At 34.3% G+C, this 19153-nt stretch overlaps 1 protein-coding gene across 1 annotated transcript; it reads left to right on the top strand.

The window, feature by feature from the left end:
• The first annotated feature begins 4896 nt into the window (after positions 1–4896).
• LOC133860338 (uncharacterized) lies at positions 4897–18685 on the top strand. Its single transcript, XM_062295964.1, has 10 exons — positions 4897–5476; positions 6110–7211; positions 7873–8148; positions 8235–9878; positions 10188–10255; positions 13193–13780; positions 14438–15539; positions 16336–16614; positions 16707–17627; positions 17755–18685. Exons 1-10 carry the CDS (start codon positions 4971–4973, stop codon positions 18439–18441), a joined length of 7173 nt encoding a protein of 2390 aa, XP_062151948.1. The 5' UTR covers positions 4897–4970; the 3' UTR covers positions 18442–18685.
• Positions 18686–19153: the final 468 nt, after the last annotated feature.

The raw sequence follows: 19153 nt of genomic DNA, 5'->3' as shown, positions 1-19153 counted from the left end.
GATCTTTGATTTGATTTTCTGTTGATTTTATTACTGTCTGAATTTCACCTTTGTCATGGTTACTTTTGGTTTTGTTCATATATCTCTATCAGGCTGCAAATTCAACATGAATTCTATTACCAAGACTGTAACAGGTATGTTACGGAATTAGGGTTTTTGAGACGAAATTGTAGAATTGAGAGACAGAATTGTGAAAGAAATGCGAAGAACTCACTGTATTGATACTAGAACGATTACACCATTACTAGAGCTAGAAGACACCATTACAGACTAGGGCTAAAAGCTGTGGGCTAAGCTAGATAGCTAACAATTCACCAATTCACATAATTCCAGAATGAGTCCAATAAGAGAGACTTGGGCTATTTATTCCATAACCACTCGTGGGCCAACTAGGCCTAACTGGACACAAAGCCCATTCAGTTACATCATACTAACAAAGCCCATGTGCCTGAAACCCATTTCCTCAGCACTTGCCACGTAAGCCCCTTATATGTGACATGTGACAAAGACCCGGAAGTTGCATAATTCAACTATCCTGCTATATAGTAATCGTCACGTGTTGAGGTTTCTTTTTTTGACACAATTCATGCATATTCTTAACGATTCCCTCTTACGATTGTTACTGTTTTGATCTTTCTTCATTGTCGTGCCTGTATGTTAAGTTTTGCAGTAGTTATGTTTGGTAATAGAAATAATTACGTCGACTGAGTGATAATTTAAATTGGAGGAGAAATTATGTGAAGCATCTTCTTAGAAATTATGCATGATAACAACCTTCAATTCCTTATTGTTTGAAATCCCTCCGAAACATTTCAGATCAACATGAGGTGTGAGATGCATAGCTAAGAACTATCTGAATGAGTTGGAAAATACCAGCTAGCAGACCGAACCCCCACCTATAACTAAGATTGCTTGGGGTAGGAGTTGGATAATCTATCAAGTGCTGATTGAGGAGGTTATATATAGGTGAAAGAAGCACCAAAGTATGACTTATTAATTACTATTTTTTTGTACAAACTATAACAAGACATCAATTTACCAAAAAAAAAATGATTTTTCATTTAGATTGAATTATTATATATCTAATTGTACATCTTTTGAACTTGGTGAAAGGAACTCTTATACTTTGAATATTCTATTATGTTTCTCTATGTTATATACATATACTTTTTCTTTACATAAAAATTTAATTCGTGTGGACCGTATTTACTGTTTAGTGAACAGTAATCTATTAAAAAAATTTATTTCATGATTTGATCAATTAAAAAAATATAAACAGTCATCGATTAGTATTCTGAACAGAGTGAACAGTGATCAATCACTCCCTGCACAGCGACCCATTAACCGACATGGTTGATTTTCAATAAAAAAAATATTGTGCGATCACTGTTCATTGAACTATCTATTAAAAAATATTAAATCAATCCATCACCATGCAGTGATCGATTAAAAAAAAATTAAATAGTGATTGACCAATCATTGTACAGGCGTGCACTGCTGTACACAATTATTAATCACATTGTCTATTCAATTTTTTAAACGTTCACTGATCTATTAAAAAAAAAAATTAAACGCTCAGTGCCTCGTCAAACATTCACCGAAAGCCTGTCTCTTCAAGTTTAAACATTCACACATATTTAACACAAAATACATGTATATCAAGCACATTTCACCTCCCTTTTATCTTTCTTTTTCACCATATACGCATATCAAAGCACATATAAGCTACCTTTTACCCTTCTTTCTCAACGTAAATCTTTGAAGTTTATCAAATCCTTTTCATTTGTTCAAACAAAACCATATAAACAGGCAAGAAAGTGAAAAACTTTACAAAAGCAGAGTATCATCGATCATAAGGTAAGATGCTTACCTGAGATTTGGAGACAAAATGCAGCGGAGAACGACAGTCTAGAGCAGGCCAACGCTAGGGAGAAAGAGAAGAGAGGCAGAGAGGTAAAAAAAAAAAAAAAAAAAAGGGGTGGGGGGGGGGGGGGTTTAACATATTTTAGGTGGGTATTCTTGAAATTTTTTTCCTTCCCATTTGAAAATTTTGTAACTATCGCGCCAAATATTTGCTATGCGAAATTGTGACTTTGGTTTAAAATCGCACATTTTCAATTAAGCACCTCCTAACCTACAGCCAAACATCACAGTTTTCTTCACGATTTTAGAAAATGCAATTTTAAATCGTAATCCCAAACACCCCACTTTTTGCGACTTCCTTTAAAATCTCGGATTATTCTTGCAAATAAGCTATCCTAAACGCACACTAAATCTAGGAAAGCAAATTAAAGTGATTTCCTTAACATTATTTTAATAAAAAAAAATAATAAAAAATAATAAAAAAAAAACTTTATTTTTCCTATCTCATTCTTCTAACATTTATTTGAAACAATATTTAAATGGTCTTTCTTTTCCTTAGCATTTAATATAAAAAAACATTGAAATTAATTTCTAGTAATTATTTTTACCAATTTTTAAATAATTTTATAGTAAAATTTGTTGTGCCAATCATTTTCTTTCAAAAATGGGCATCCATTTAAAAAAAAAAAAAAATTAGAAAGTGAAATCTCGCCAATCGACCGTGCTTATGTTTTAACTATTTTGATACCATGAGCCGGGAGGAAAAAGTGCTTGACAGAACTTTTAGTGAAATATTCTATTCTAGTGATTACCATTTGAAACGAATAAATACTTGGAAATTAAACTAAAGGCCACAGGCCATCATCGACCTATATGGAAGAAAAATGGATACCAGGATTAAGAAAGTGGTGGTTGTGGGCTTGTTTGGTAACCCTCCTCCCCTTTCACTAAAGATTATTACTTTCAAAATATTTAATTTTTTATATCACATCAATTATTTTTAAACAATTTTTTTTTTTAAAAGAAAAAATTCAAAATTCTTTATATCATATCAATGAATTATTATTGTTATTAAAAAAATATAATTCACATAAGAAACCTTTACCAAACACACCCTAAGTAATGTTATATATTATATTTTTTATCTCACAATTATCTCATAATACTGGTGTGATAGTCTTAATCACCCATTGGATGGACCTTTGTAAAAATAAGAAAGAAAAAGTAACTGTTAAATACCTTTTTGATAATGAGTAATGTTTCTTACACAACTCTCACACAACTTTTGCACAACTCTAACTGCTTTTTGTTATGATCAACCATTGGATTTGTTTTCCAACATGTGGGTCCTAAATATTCAATGGCTGATTTTAAAAGAAAGTTGTTAGAGTTGTGTAAAAGTTGTACAAAAATTGTGTAAGAAACATTACTCTTTGATAATTGTGGTAGGAGGCATTATTGAATGACAGCCTCAATTTCAAAAAGTATTATAGGTTGTATTGGCCATTAGTTGAAATACTCACTTAGTACTTCCGTCCAAATTCCCTCAATTTTTCTTACGGAGATCTACGTTAGCTCACTCAAAATTGTGACATTTGTTCCATGTGCCACATATTTTAGCCAAATCAAATTATTTTATGATGTGGCCACGTATCACACGTAGGGTGCAGCAAAAAAAAAAAAAAAAATACAAACTCCAAATCGATTCAAACCAACCCATTTATCAAATTTGTCTGCAAATGAAATATTTGTAAGATGTTTGTTTGGTACGTAGCATTACTTAAAAAAAAAAAAATCAATAATTAATTAGAATTATCACATCAGAATTATATAATAAATTTGAAAAAAAAATATGATACATTTAAAAAATGTGAAGGATTTTGGGAGTAATTCTAGAAGACCCTCATGTGTCACTCTTGTGCCTCTCAATAAATGAGGTGCTTTTAAAATTATTATTTGATCAAAATTCAATTATAATTTTAAAAGCCACTTCAATTTTTTTAAACATAAAAATAATACAAATAAATAAATAAAATACTTCTATCGTTATTTCAATTTTAGGGTTTGTTTTGTCTGCGGTCCCTCTTTTCCACGAATTTGCTGGATTCGAGCGTGGTGCACTTTTGACTCTTGAAACCGATGTAAAGCCTGAATTTATTCCCTCTTTTCCACGAATTTGCAGGATTCGCGCGTGGTTCATTTTTGAGTCTTGAAAGCTGAAAACGATGTAAAGCCTGAATTTATGGCGATATTGAAGATATTGGCCCTGTTCACTAAACCCCTTCCCCATCCCCTCCCCTCATTTTTTTCTGTGTGTGTCAGTATAAAAAGTAGGTCAATCTGAAAAAGTTCAACATTTGTTTTTTATTCCTATTTTACCCCTTGTCTTGGAATATAAAAACCCCCAAAAAAATAGAAATAAACTAAAAGGTAAGGGTAAAATGGGAATAGACCGAAATGTTGGCTTCTTGAGGAAGCCAACATTTCGATCTATTCCCATTTTACCCCCAACTTTTTACTCTATTCTCTTTTTGTTTTGTTTTTCCTATTGAAAGATTAGGGGTAAAATAGGAATAAAATATAGTTGAATTTTTTTTCTGACTGACACACTTTTCGTACTGACATATGCAGAAAAAAATGAGGGGAGGGGAGGGGGAAGGGGTTTAGTAAACAGGGCCATTATCTTCAGATCGATCCGCACTGGAATTTATGTCCAACAACTTTATTAAATGTGCGGTAAGAAAAACAAACAAACAAAAGGAAGAGGAACTTTTGTCTTCTTAAAAACAAACAAACAAACAAGAAAGAAAGAAAGCGGGGTGGACAAGGACAGAAATTTTGACTTTCGTTTCCCTTTGTGATATACTAAGTTCACTGGTGCGATTGGGTGTTGAATACGAATATTATTCGAATACACTGCGTGAATTACGAGGTTTGACTTTGTGAGATAAAATTTGAAAAAACTTAAAAAAGTTAAATAAAATATGATTTATTTTTGAAAAAAACTTTTTATACGAACCAAACAGTTGTTCACGCGCACAGTTCACCCTGCATTGTGAACTCGTGTCCTTCGCCATTTTCCTCTTGTCACCAACTCTCCTTTGGCCATGGCTGACAATGCCTTCCTCTCTTCCTCTTTTTCCTCCCATTCCAGTTGGACCTACGACGTCTTCTTAAGTTTCAGAGGCGAAGACACGCGCAAGAACTTCACCGACCACCTCTACTTCGCTCTCAGAGATGCCGGAGTCAACACCTTTAGAGATGACAACGAGCTCCGAAGAGGAGAAGATCTCGCATCCGAACTCTTGTCAGCAATCCAAGGGTCCAAAATCTCTGTCATTGTCTTCTCTAGGAACTACGCGGAGTCCAGGTGGTGCCTGGAGGAACTTGTGAAGATCATAGAATGCCGAAGAACAGAGAGGCAACTGGTGCTGCCAATCTTCTACGATGTTGAACCATCGGATGTGCGCCACCAAACGGGTAGTTTTGCGCAAGCATTTTTGAAACATGAAGAGCGTTCCTTGTTAGACATGGACAAGGTGATTAGGTGGAGGAGAGCTCTGTTTGAGGCTGCTAATTTGTCCGGATGGGATCTAAGAAACACTGCAGACGGGTAAGTGCTCTCTACCAAACCCAATCATTTTTAGATCCTTAAATTCACTGCTATAGATTTCAAATTTGATGGAACCCTAGCTGTTCCTTGGATTGCATGTGTTAGAAGTCATGGCTCAATCCTATTGCCTTCGGTTAGGAATAAGACTAAATGTGATAGATCGTTTATGTTCAAAGCTTTGCTATTACTAATATATAGGTGCAGAGAATATCAATACAGGCCAAGTTCAAGTTAACAAAGCATTTTTCATATTTTATACTAAAGCTATTTTTTTACTTCTTTTAATTCGTTATTTTGGTCCAATAGAGGTTTAATTGGCTAAATAACAAGAGATAGACCTTTCTCTTTATAGAAGTCTCAAGGTTTAGTTGGGATTTGATGTCCAGATGTTTTTGAATGAAAAAAAAAGAAAAGAAAGAGGAAATATTAGCAGCTAATAACTAAGTTGATACTCACAAATGTTTATATAAAATCAAATTTGGCCCAAGTAGTATTTTAAGTACTAGTGTGTTAGGGATAATGGCCAAAATATGTTCTTGAGTACTATTTATTAGCTGTCATCATGAAATATTTACTATATCAAATGCTTACTTGTATGATTTGACTCTACCTAAATTCCAAAATAATTTGCAGGCATGAAGCCAAGTTTATTAGGAAAATTGTTGAAGCGGTTTCAAGGGAACTCAACAACACATACTTATATGTCACACTCTACCCAGTTGGAGTAGATTCTCGTGTGCAAGACATCACCTCATTGTTAAGGGTTGGAGCCAATGATGTCCGCATGGTAGGAATTTGGGGAATGGGCGGAATTGGAAAAACAACCATTTCTAAAGCCATATATAACAAATTTTTTCATAGTTTTGAAGGTAAGAGTTTTCTTCCAAATATTAGGGAAACTTCTAAGCAACCCAATGGTCTGGTTCGATTACAAAAGCAACTTCTTTCTGATATCTTGAAGATGGACAAGACAAAGGTGAACAGTGTTGATACAGGAATTGCTACAATACAAGAAAGACTTCGTCATAGAAGGGTACTTGTTATACTGGATGATGTAGACCAGTTGGAGCAACTCAATGCCATAGCTAGAAGTCGTGATTGGTTCGGCTCAGGAAGTAGAATTATTATAACAACTAGAGATGAGCAATTGCTAAAGATGCTTGAAGTAGATGCAGTATATACAACAAAAGAAATGAGTGAAATTGAATCTCTAGAGCTCTTTAGTTGGCATGCCTTTCGGAAAAGTTCTCCAACTGAAGATTATTTGGACTTGTCAAGAAGCATCGTTGCTTATTCTAGAGGATTACCACTAGCTCTTGAAGTTCTGGGTTCTTTTCTATTCTCTAGGAGCATTCAGGAATGGGAAAGCACATTGGAGAAATTGAAAAGGATTCCTCATGATCAAATTCAAAAAAAGCTTAGAATAAGCTTTGATTCACTAAGTGATAGCACTCTGAAGGATATATTCCTTGATATATCCTGTTTCTTTATCGGAATGGACAAAAACTATGTTATACAAATATTGAATGCATGTGGTTTTTTTGCAAAGATTGGAATTAGTATCCTCATTCAGCGGTGTCTTCTTTCAGTTGGTAATAGAAACAAGCTCATAATGCATGATTTGCTTCGAGATATGGGAAGAGAAATTGTTCGTGAAAAATCCCCCAAAATACCGGGAAAGTGTAGTAGATTATGGTTGCATAAAGATGCACTTGATCTATTGGCAAAGCATGAGGTAAGAACTTCCTTAATAATTTTTATTTTTATTTTTAAAAAAAAAAATAGGATAAATTATATTTTACCCCCCAAGTATGAAGCTATTTCAAATCACCTCTGAAATTTAAATATTGCAATTCTGCTCTTAAATAGAAATTTCTGTTTTGATTTGCTCCTTTAGTTAAATCCACCATTTAGTTTGAATAGAAAATATAGAATGTGTCATGCATGTACATCTAGAACGTACAAATTAGTTAAAAGAATTAAAAAAAAAATAAATAAATAAATAAATAAAAAATTCAATTCACCACGGCCTAGCAATGGAGGAGTCCATGGCCAGAGACCCACAGCCTTACTCAGCCATGGAGGCACATAGCTAGGTCATGCATCTCTAGCCATGGTGACCCACAGCCTGGCTGTGAATTTCTGTCATAAGGGGAGGCTACAATAGTTTTTTTTTTTTTTTTTTTTAAGGGGCATAATTGTATTTTTTACTGATCTAATGTTGGGGTAAACTAGTCAAAAATGTCCAATTGGTCACGTGGAGAATTTTTCATCCAATTTAACACAAATTATTAGCGGAGAGGATAACATGAAAGTGTTGCATAGTTTGATGGGGTTCATTATAACTTTTTAAAGTTTGGATGGTCTTTGCAACACACAAATGTTTTTCTTAGCAGGGAACAGAAGCAGTTGAAGGACTTACTTTAAAATTTCCGAAACTAAGTAAGGTTAATTTCAGTACAATAGCATTTATAAAGATGCAGAGATTGAGATTACTCCAACTTGATCATGTACACCTCACTGGAGATTATGAACATCTTTCCAAAGAGTTAAGGTGGCTCCGTTGGCACGGATTCCCTTTAAAGTTTATGCCAAACGACTTTTACTCAATAAACCTAGTTGCAATTGACTTGCGATATAGCAATCTCACACAAGTTTGGAAAAATTCTGAGGTATATTATATTCATAACCATTAAGCCATAAGTTTTGACGTTTTAGGTGCTAACATTTTTATTTCTTTCTTTTCTCATTTGTTCAGCAGCTGTTCGAGGAGTTGAAATTCCTAAATCTTAGTCATTCCCATTACCTGACTCGGACTCCTAACTTTGCAAGACTCCCTAATCTTGAGAAACTAATACTCAAAAATTGTACGAGTTTGCTTGAGATTCACCAGTCTATTAGAGATCTTAATAATCTCATTTTGGTAAATTTGAAAGATTGCAGAAGTCTTGAAAGTTTGCCAAGGAGTTTCTATAAGTTGAAGTCTCTTCAAACTCTCATTCTTTCTGGTTGTTCTAAATTTGACAATTTAGCTGATGAGTTGGGGGAGATGGAATCTTTGACAACTTTTCTTGCAGATAACACTGCTATAAGACAAGTGCCACATACCATAGTACAACTGAAGAAACTCAAATGTTTGCATTTGTGTGGGTGTCAAGGTTCGCCATCTAAGTCACTCCCCTCACTCCTTTGGTCTTGGATATCTCCTACTCCTAGGAAAAGTCCGAAGTCAGTCAATCTATTGCCTGCTTCACTACAAGGCTTGAATGCACTAAGAGAATTATCTCTCAGAGATTGCAATTTATCAGATGATGCAATTCCTAAAGATCTTGGGAGTTTATGTTCCCTTGAATATTTAGATCTACAAAACAATCATTTTCGTAGCCTACCATCGAGCCTTGGTGGTCTTTCGAAGCTTCAAACTCTCATTTTGGATAAGTGCACAAAGCTTCAATCTATTCCGGATTTACCACCAAATTTGAGTCAGATGTGGGCATCGTACTGCATGGCATTGGAAAGAATGCCAAATATATCAAATATCTCAAATTTGGATGTTCTATTCCTCAATAATTGCAATAAATTAGTCGAGATTCCAGGGTTGGATAAGTTATTGAAGTCCATTTTGGAGATTCGAATGACAGGGTGCAGCAGTTTAACAAATACTTTTAAACAAAGTATCCTACAGGTTCTCTCTCTCTCTCTCTCTCTCAAAATACGTATTTTTTTCAAAGTACTGCTTATATACATCATGCTTTTGATGGTACAGGAATGGACTACGACTGAATTTGGTAAGGTGTTAGAAATTTGTCTACCTGGCAATGATATTCCTGATTGGTTTCCGTATAAGGATGAGGGACCCTCCGTATCTTTTGAAGTGCCTCGCATTATTCGTGGGTTCATAGTATGCTTTGTTTATTCATTATGTCCTGACAAGATGGTAGATCTTGATACCGATTATGTCAATCTATACACTACAGTAATCAATTATACCAATACGACTGAGGGTAGAAAACCAGAAACACGTTCACTACATATCACCCATGACGTCGAAGATCACATTTGGCAAGGCAATTTTTCTAAACGTTGGTTCGATATGGAGGCCGGTGACCAAGTAAAGGTTATCGTAGATTGTGGGCCAGGAGTCAATGTTAAGAAAACAGGGGTTTTCCTACTAGACGAGAAGATTGTTGATGGAAATATGATTCATGATGCCTCTACATCGAATAAGGATGCCATTGTTGTTAGTAACGATGGAGATGCATTTATGGATCAGAATGCAATCGGGTCTAAAAGAGGCCTTGGTGATGATAAATCAGAATCAAGTCATGGTTGCTTTGACGACGATCGAGAGGCTAAAAGATTGAGGTGTGATCATGATACTGAAATGAGTATAGATGACGATTGAAGAAATTAAGAAAGCTCATATCACAAGAAGCAAGTGCATTTCATGACTCTTTTCCTTTGGACCCTTCTGATTTTTTTCACTAATTGTTTGAATTATGAATTTGAGCTTCTCGAGATTTGATTTGTATTCAAAGATTTCAATTTTGATTCTCAATTTTCTTTTAATTTTGTTGACATTTATTCTGAAGTTGTTTTAACAAGTTCGTTTGGCTTCAGTGGAGAACTTTCAATCTTTGATTTAATTTTCTGTTGATTTTATTACTGTTTGAATGTTTCCTTTGTCATGGGTACTTTTGGTTTTGTTCAGATATCTCTATCAGGCTACAAATTCAACATTGAAGAGTTGTCCGGCTGCTCAATCACTGAATCAAAGAGGTTTTACTCTCTCCGCTAGCTTGGAAGGTTCTTCTTTTCCTCTTTGGTCAAAGAGGGGCATGTTAGAATATCTGAGTGTATATATATATATATGAGAGTAGAGAGAGACGTCAACTAATTAAGGGAATAATAAGCCATACAATAAAATAGAATAATAGAGAATATAAAGTGATAATATCAAACCTAAATGAAAAGAGAGGTGATTCTTACACAACAATTATACACAATAATTGCACAACTTTACACACATGGGGTGGGACCCATGTGGTAGGTCCCACTCACGAAAAATGTTAGATTTACAATACCAATACAACAACTGTACAACAACCCCTCACAAGAGGGTGGGTCCCAGAAGTTTTTTTGTCGGAGAGGGTATAAAATATATAGGGGGTGGCCGAATTTCTTCTTATCTCTTATTATATTTATCTTATGTATTAATTTTTTTATTAATTTTATTTTTTAATTATATTGGTGTTGTACAAGAATCAAATCCTCCCACTCACATGGGTTTCACCCTATGTGAGTAGAGTTGTGCAATTATTGTGCATGGTTGTTGTATAAGAAAATATTCTAACTTAATATGTAATATGAAACCTAAACTAAGAAAACATCAACAGAATCAAAAGTTGTACTCTAAATCTAAGAAAGCAAAAGTGATTTCCTTATATATATATATAAACTTTATCTTTGCTTTCTCATTCATTTAGCTTTTATTTGAAACAATATTTAAATGGTCTTTTTTGTCCTGAGCATTTAATATAAAAAACATTGAAATTAATTTCTATTAATTATTTTACTAATTTTTAAATAATTTTATAATAAAAATTGTTGTGCCAATCATTTTCTTTCAAAAATGGGCATCCATAAAAAAATTTAAAAAAAAATAAAATAAAATGTAGAAAACGAAATCTTTCCAATCAACCGTGCTTATGTTTTAACTATTTGTCACCGTCCATGAGCCATGAGGAAAAAGTGCTTGACAAAACTTTTAGTGAAATATTCTATTAAAGTGATTATCACTTGAAACGAATGATTACTTGGAAAATTCACTCAAAAATAAATAAATGTTTGGAAATTAAACTAAAGGCCGCAGGCCATCATCAACCTAAAAAATAGATACCAGGATTGAGAATGTGGTGGTTATAATGAGTAATGCTAAATATGAATTTTATAATTATTTTATAATATTGACGTGGTAGTCTTAATTATTCCTTGGATTGATCTTTGTTTAAAAAAATTGTTAAATACATTTTTGGTACACGTTAAAAGTTATTATCAAACGGCAACTTCAACTTCAAAAAGTATTATAAGTTTGTCTTTGGTGCCCTCTTTTCAACGAATTTGCTGGATTCGTGATGTGCTTTTGACTCAGGAAACCAATGTAAAGCCTGAATTTATGGTCATTATTTTTTTATTATTATTTTTAAAATTTTCTTTACTCTGTAGCCACATCTATTAATTATATGGGTTGAAGTAACAAGAAGAAAAGATACTTTGAATGAGGAGCTTCTCAGACAATGCATGTGGTCTTAACAACTTTATTGAATGTCAGAATGTGTGATAAGATTCGTGCTGCGATTTTGACTCTTGAAATCGATGTAAGCCTGACTTTATGGCCACATCTATTAGAATATATTAAATCAAGTTGGAGCCAAAGAAGTAGATATATACATATAAAGTAATACGGGTTGAAATAACTGTCTAGATTTAATTCAAAAAAATTTTATGAAAAAAATAGTGAAACTAAATTTGAATCGTTGAAAAAATAAAAAATATATATATTTATTTATTTTTACAACGCTTAAATCAAATCCTAAATTTAGATTAGTTACCGTACGTGATAAGTGCATAAAAAACTGTATAGTTTGTTCTTTGTCGGCGATATGATTGTTTCAATTTTTGTCTGTAAAATTACTCTTTAACACATCATAATTGATAAGTTAATAAACATAACCATATAATTTTATTCTATCCCTAAGTAATCTTACCACACATTCAATAAAATTGTTTTATCTTTAAAGAAATGGACTGAATAAGAATTCAGTATTATTGAAAAATGCTTCCTTGCTTACATTACAATCTGATATGCTAGGTATTATATACACAACTTAATTTTCTTTAGACCTTAATTAAACTTTAATCCCAAATGGGTTAAGACTTTAAATCATTAGGCTTAACTTACGAAAGCATATGCAAACACTTTTATGATCGATGACGCAACCCTAATTTTCTTTAGAGATGTAATAATTTTTCCATTAAAAGGTTATTATGTTGTGAATAAAGGAAAGAATAATTAATCAAAATTAATCTTGCGTTGTAAAGTCTAGATTTTCCCTAAGAACTTAATTTATCCCGTTATGAATTTAAGTTCCTTTAACATATGCCATGAAAAACAAACAAACAAAAAGAAGAAGAATTTAGGCTTGGATCGTATATATTTCAATCTAAAATAGCTAACTAAAATTTACTTTATCTAATTTAACTAATGGGTTTTAAAAAGCACACTCCATCCGATTATTTAAATTTTCATCTATTTTATTAAAATAAGCATTTTTTATAATTAAATACTCTTTTAATTGTAAAAGAAGACAAAAGGTGAAAGAAAAACTATAAAATATTTTAGATATGTGAATACCGTGGGGTTGCATTATTCAAAAATGGATAAAAAAAATCTATTCTAGCTTTTATTTAGATAATTTAATGAAGTGAATTTTTAAAATTTTTATTATCTATTTTAACTTAAAAGGTGAAAATATGCCATGAAAAACAAACAAATAAAAGGAAGAGGAACTTGTTATATTACGCATTAAAAAAAAAAAAAAAAAAAAAAGAAGAATAAGAGGGAGGTGGACAAAGACAGAAGTTTTGACTTTCGCTTCCCCTTGTGATATGCTAAAGAACCAAGTTGTTCACGCGTACAAGATGCTCACGCGTATAATGCATTGGGAAGTTGACCCTGCATTGTGAACTCCGTGTCCTTCGCCATTTTCCACTTCTGATCACCAACTCTCCTTTGGCCATGGCTGCCAGTGCCTTCCTCTCTTCCTCTTCTTCCTCCCATCCCAGCTGGACCTACGACGTCTTCTTGAGTTTCAGAGGCGAAGACACGAGAAAGAACTTCACCGACCACCTCTACTTCGCTCTCAGAGATGCCGGAATCAACACCTTCAGAGATGACAACGAGCTCCGAAAAGGAGAAGATCTCGCATCCGAACTCTTGTCGGCAATCCAAGGGTCCAAAATCTCTGTCATTGTCTTCTCTAGGAACTACGCGGAGTCCAGGTGGTGCCTGGAGGAACTTGTGAAGATCATGGAGTGCCGAAGAACGGTGAGGCAACTGGTGCTGCCAATCTTCTACGATGTTGAACCATCGGATGTGCGCCACCAAATGGGTAGTTTTGCGCAAGCATTTTTGAAACATGAAGAGCGTTACTTGTTGGACATAGACAAGGTAATCAAGTGGAGGAGAGCTCTGATTGAGGCTGCTAATTTGTCCGGGTGGGATCTAAGAAACACTGCAAACGGGTAAGTGCGCTCTACCCAATCATTTTTAGATCCTTAACTAACTTCACTGCTATAGATTTCAAATTTGATGGAACCCTTGCTATTCCTTGCAATGAGTTAGAAGTAATTGCTCAATCCTATTGTCTTCGGTAAGGAATAACACTAAATGTGATAGATCGTTTATGTTCAAATTTTCCCAAAAAAATCATTAATAATAGATCGATGCAGATAATATCAAGACAGGCTATGTTAAAGTTAACAAATTTAAATTCGTTTAATGTAATTATCTCAGAAAGAATTTTTCATATTCTATACTACAGCAAATTCATGTATACTTCCACCTTTTTTTTCATTCGACAAGAGGTAGACCTTTCTCTATATTTAAAAGTCTCAGGGTTTAGTTGGGATTTGATGTCCAGATTTTTGTATGAAAAAAAGGGAAATTTTAGCAGCTAACCAAATTCATACTCACAAATGTTTACATAGATTCACGTATGCAACATAATTGTATGGTATCTAATGTTTAGTTTCTTCAAATTTGGCCCAAGTAGTATTTTAAGTACTAGTGTCTTGGGGATAATGGCCAAAATATGCTCAGAGTTTTTATCTGTCATCATAAAATATTTACTGTATTCAAATGCTTACTTGTATGATTTGACTCCACCTAATAATTTGCAGGCATGAAGCCAAGTTTATTAGGAAAATTGTTGAAGCAGTTTCAAGGGAACTCAACAGCACATACTTATATGTCACACTCTACCCGGTTGGAGTAGATTCTCGTTTGCAAGACATCACCTCATTGTTAGGGGTTGGAGCCGATGATGTCCGCATAGTAGGAATTTGGGGAATGGGCGGAATTGGAAAAACAACCATTTCTAAAGCCATATATAACCAATTTTTTCATAGTTTTGAAGGTAAGAGTTTCCTTGCAAATATTAGGGAAACTTCTAAGCAACCCGATGGTCTGGTTCGATTACAGAAGCAACTTCTTTCTGATATCTTAAAGATGGACAAGACGAAGGTGAATAATGTTGATACAGGAATTGCTACAATAAAAGAAAGACTTCATCATAAAAAGGTACTTGTTATACTTGATGATGTAGACCAGTTAGAGCAACTCAATGCCATAGCTCGAAGTCGTGATTGGTTCGGCCCAGGAAGTAGAATTATTATAACAACTAGAGATGAGCAATTGCTAAAGACGCTTGAAGTAGATGGAGTATATACAACCAAAGAAATGAGTGAAATTGAATCTCTAGAGCTCTTTAGTTGGCATGCCTTTAGGAATAGTTATCCTACTGAAGATTATATGGACTTGTCAAGAAGCATCGTTGCTTATTCTAGAGGATTACCACTAGCTCTTGAAGTTTTGGGTTCTTTTCTATTTTCTAGGAGCATGCAAGAATGGGAATGCACATTGGAGAAATTGAAAAGGATTCCTCATGATCAGATTCAAAAAAAGCTTAGAATAAGCTTTGATGCACTAAGCGATAGTACTCAGAAGGATATATTCCTTGATATATCCTGTTTCTTTATCGGAATGGACAAAAATTATGTTATACAAATATTGGATGGATGTGGTTTTTTTGCAGAGATTGGAGTTAGTGTCCTCATTCAACGGTGTCTTCTTTCGGTTGGTGAGAGAAATAAGCTCATAATGCATGATTTGCTTCGAGATATGGGAAGAGAAATTGTTCGTGAAGAATTCCCCAAAGTACTAGGAAAGTGTAGTAGATTATGGCTGAATGAGGATGCACTTGATATATTGGCAAAGCATGAGGTAAGAACTTAATCGATAATTTTTATTTTTTATTTTTTAAAAAGAAGATGGTAAATCATATTTTACCCCTAATTATTAAGCTATTTCAAACCACCTCTGAACTTTAAATATTGCAATTCATCTCTTAGATTGAAATTTCTGTTTTGATTTGCTCCTTTAGTTAAATCCACCATTTAGTTTGGACGGAAAGTATAGAATGCGTCATGCATATACATCTAGAACCTACCAATTAGTTAAAAAAAACAAAACAAAAAAGAATTCATCACGGCCTAGCCAGGGAGGAGTTCATGGCCTTGGGTCTCCATGGCTAGAAACCCACATCCTCCCTCAACCATGGAGACACATAGCCAGGTCGTGCATCTCTAGCCATGGTGACCCATGGCCAGGCTATCAATTTCCATGGCAAGGGGGGAGGCTATGGTAGCTTCTTTTCTTTTTCTCTTTTTTTTTTTTTTTTTTTTTATTGTAAGGGGCATAATCGTAATTTCCACACATTTAATGTGGGGGTAAACTGGTCAGAAAATGTCAAATTGGTCTTGTGGAGAATTTTTCATCCAAACATAAAATATTAATGGAGAGGGTAACCTGAAAGTTTTACATAGTTTGAGGAGGTTTATCTTCACTTTTTAAAGTTTGGAAGGTATTTGCAAATAAAATGTTAGTTCAATGGGATAAGTGTAATTTTTCCCCTTTCTTTTTTCATATTTAAAAAAAAAAAAAAAAAAAAAAAAAAAAAAAAAACTCGTATTTAATATAACCGGTTTAAAATTGCAATACACAAATGTTTTTTTCTTAGCAGGGAACAAAAGCAGTTGAAGGACTTACTTTAAAATTGCCAAGATTAAATAAGGTGAATTTCAGTACAAGAGCATTTATAAAGATGCAGAGATTGAGATTACTCCAACTTGATCATGTACACCTCACCGGAGATTATGAACATCTTTCCAAAGAGTTAAGGTGGCTCCGTTGGCACGGATTCCCGCTAAAGCTCTTGCCAAACAACTTTTATTCAAAAAACCTAGTTGCGATTGACTTGCGATATAGCAATCTCAAACAAGTTTGGAAAAATTCCGAGGTATATTATGCCCATAACAATTAAGCCAACCATATGTTTTGACGTTTTAAGTGCTAATATTTTTGTTTCTGTTTTTTTTCTCATTTGTTCAGCAATTGTTCGAGAAGTTGAAATTTCTAAATTTCAGTCATTCCCATTACCTGACTCGGACTCCTAACTTTGCAAGACTCCCTTATCTTGAGAAATTAATACTCAAAGATTGTACAAGTTTGTATGAGGTTCACCAATCCATTGGAGATCTTACTAATCTGGTTTTGGTAAATTTGAAAGATTGCAGAAGTCTTGAAAGTCTGCCAAAGAGTTTCTATAGATTGAAGTCTCTTCAAACTCTCATTCTTTCTGGTTGTTCTAAAATTGACAATTTGGCTGACGAGTTGGGACAGATGGAATCCTTGACAACTTTTCTTGCAGATAACACTGCTATAAGACAAGTGCCATGTACCATAGTACAACTGAAGAACCTCAAATACTTGTCACTTTGTGGGTGTAAAGGATCACCATCTAAGTCACTCCCTTCACTCTTTTGGTCTTGGATATCTCCAAGGAAAAGTCCCAAGTCAGTCAATCTATTGCCTGCTTCACTACAAGGCTTGAACTCACTAAAAGATTTATATCTCAGAGATTGCAATTTATCAGATGATGCAATTCCTAAAGATCTTGGGAGTTTATGTTCCCTTCGATCTTTAGATCTACAAAACAATCACTTTCATAGCCTACCATCAAGCCTTGGTGGTCTTTCCAAGCTTCAAACTCTCACTTTGGACTCTTGCACAAAGCTTCAATCAATTCCAGATTTACCACCAAGTTTGAATAGTCTGTATGCAAGAAACTGCATTGCATTGGAAAGAATGCCAAATCTATCAAATATCTCAAATATGGAAGCTTTATCCCTCACTAATTGCAATAAATTAGTCGAGATTCCAGGCTTGGATAAGTTGTTGAGGTCCATTAGAGTCATTCACATGGAAGGGTGCAGCAATATAACAAATACTTTTAAACAAAGCATCCTACAGGTTCTCTCTCTCTCTCTCTCTCTCTCTCTCTCTCTCTCTCTCTCTCTCTCTCTCTCTCTCTCTCTCTCAAAATACATATTTTTTTTTATGTAATTGCTTATATACATCATGCTTTTGATGGTTACAGGAATGGACTCTAAGTGGATTTGGTGGTATTTTTGGCATTTTTCTCCCTGGCAATGATATTCCTGATTGGTTTACATACAAGGATGAGGGAGCCTCCGTATGTTTTGAAGTGCCTCACATTATTGATTGTAAAATGGAAGGGTTCACTGTATGCATTGTTTATTCATCATGTCTTGACAAGATACTAGCACAAGATCTTGCTAGCATTTCAGTAATCAACTATACAAAGAGTATGATTCAGACAAGAAGGCCTGTAACAGTGGATGTAGTGATCTCCCATGAAGATCACATGTGGCAAGGCAATGTTTCTAAAAGTATCTTCAACTTGGAGGCCGGTGACGAAGTAGAGGTTATCGTAGATTTTGGGTCGGGAATCGATGTTAAGAAGATTGGGGTTCGTCTAGTATACGACAAGGTTGTTGATGGAAAAATGATTCATTATGATGCTACATCGCATAAGGATGCCATCGTTGTAAGTGACGATGAAGATGCGTCGACTATAGATCAGGTTGCGATCGAGTATAAAAGAGGTCGTTGTGATGATAAAGCAGAATCGAGCAGTCATTGCTTCAACGATGAACGAGAGGCTAAAAGATTGAGGTATGAACATAATACTGATGATAAACCAGAGTATGATACAAGATTGAGGTGTGAAGATGATACTGAAATGATTGTAGATGACGATTGAAGAAAGAAATCTCATATCACAATAACAAGGAAACACAATAGATGCAGGGGAGTCCAATCCACTACCAATGCGTATAATAAAACTGGAAAGCTGGGAAGAGAGTATAGGACCCACCATATTATGGATAGAAACCCACTGGACTACTGAATTGATTGTTCTATGTATTGTTTTTGCATCCTCAGATTTAAAGCATAATAGAGCTCTATTATGGATGTTGGCAACAATCAAAACCTCTTTTCACTCATATCATTTCTAGCTAACTTTGATTCTCATTATTGTGGCGTTTAGATGGGGATACTCTTTTAGGATTCTTGAGAATCCTAAAAGATTACTCTGTTTTTGGTTGTATTTAACTAAAGGAAATCCAAATGCCCATTAGAATCTGAATTTTTCCTGATTGCCTTTTGCTAAAAATGTAGATTCCCTTCTATAGACGTGAGAATCCACATTCCCTTCCCCTTAAAAAGATTTTTTTCTCCTTTAAAAGACAATAATGCTCATATTTTATTTTATTTTTACTATTAAAACTGCGCATTAAATTTCCTAGTGCACACGCACTAAACATTCTCGCTTTCTCAATCCCCAAACCTTTTGAAAAAAAAAAAAACTCTCTAAGCCGACTAAAAAACTCTCAAATCTATGGCAGCATCCAATTTAGTTCTTCGATGATGAGTTTCCTTTCTCCTTTGCTTTTTTGTTTTTGTTCCCACTA

Source organism: Alnus glutinosa, chromosome 2 (genome assembly GCF_958979055.1).
Source record: "Alnus glutinosa chromosome 2, dhAlnGlut1.1, whole genome shotgun sequence".
NCBI classification, from domain to species: Eukaryota; Viridiplantae; Streptophyta; class Magnoliopsida; order Fagales; family Betulaceae; genus Alnus; species Alnus glutinosa.
Note: the sequence above shows the minus strand (reverse complement) of the source record. Positions and strands in the feature narration are given on the sequence as shown.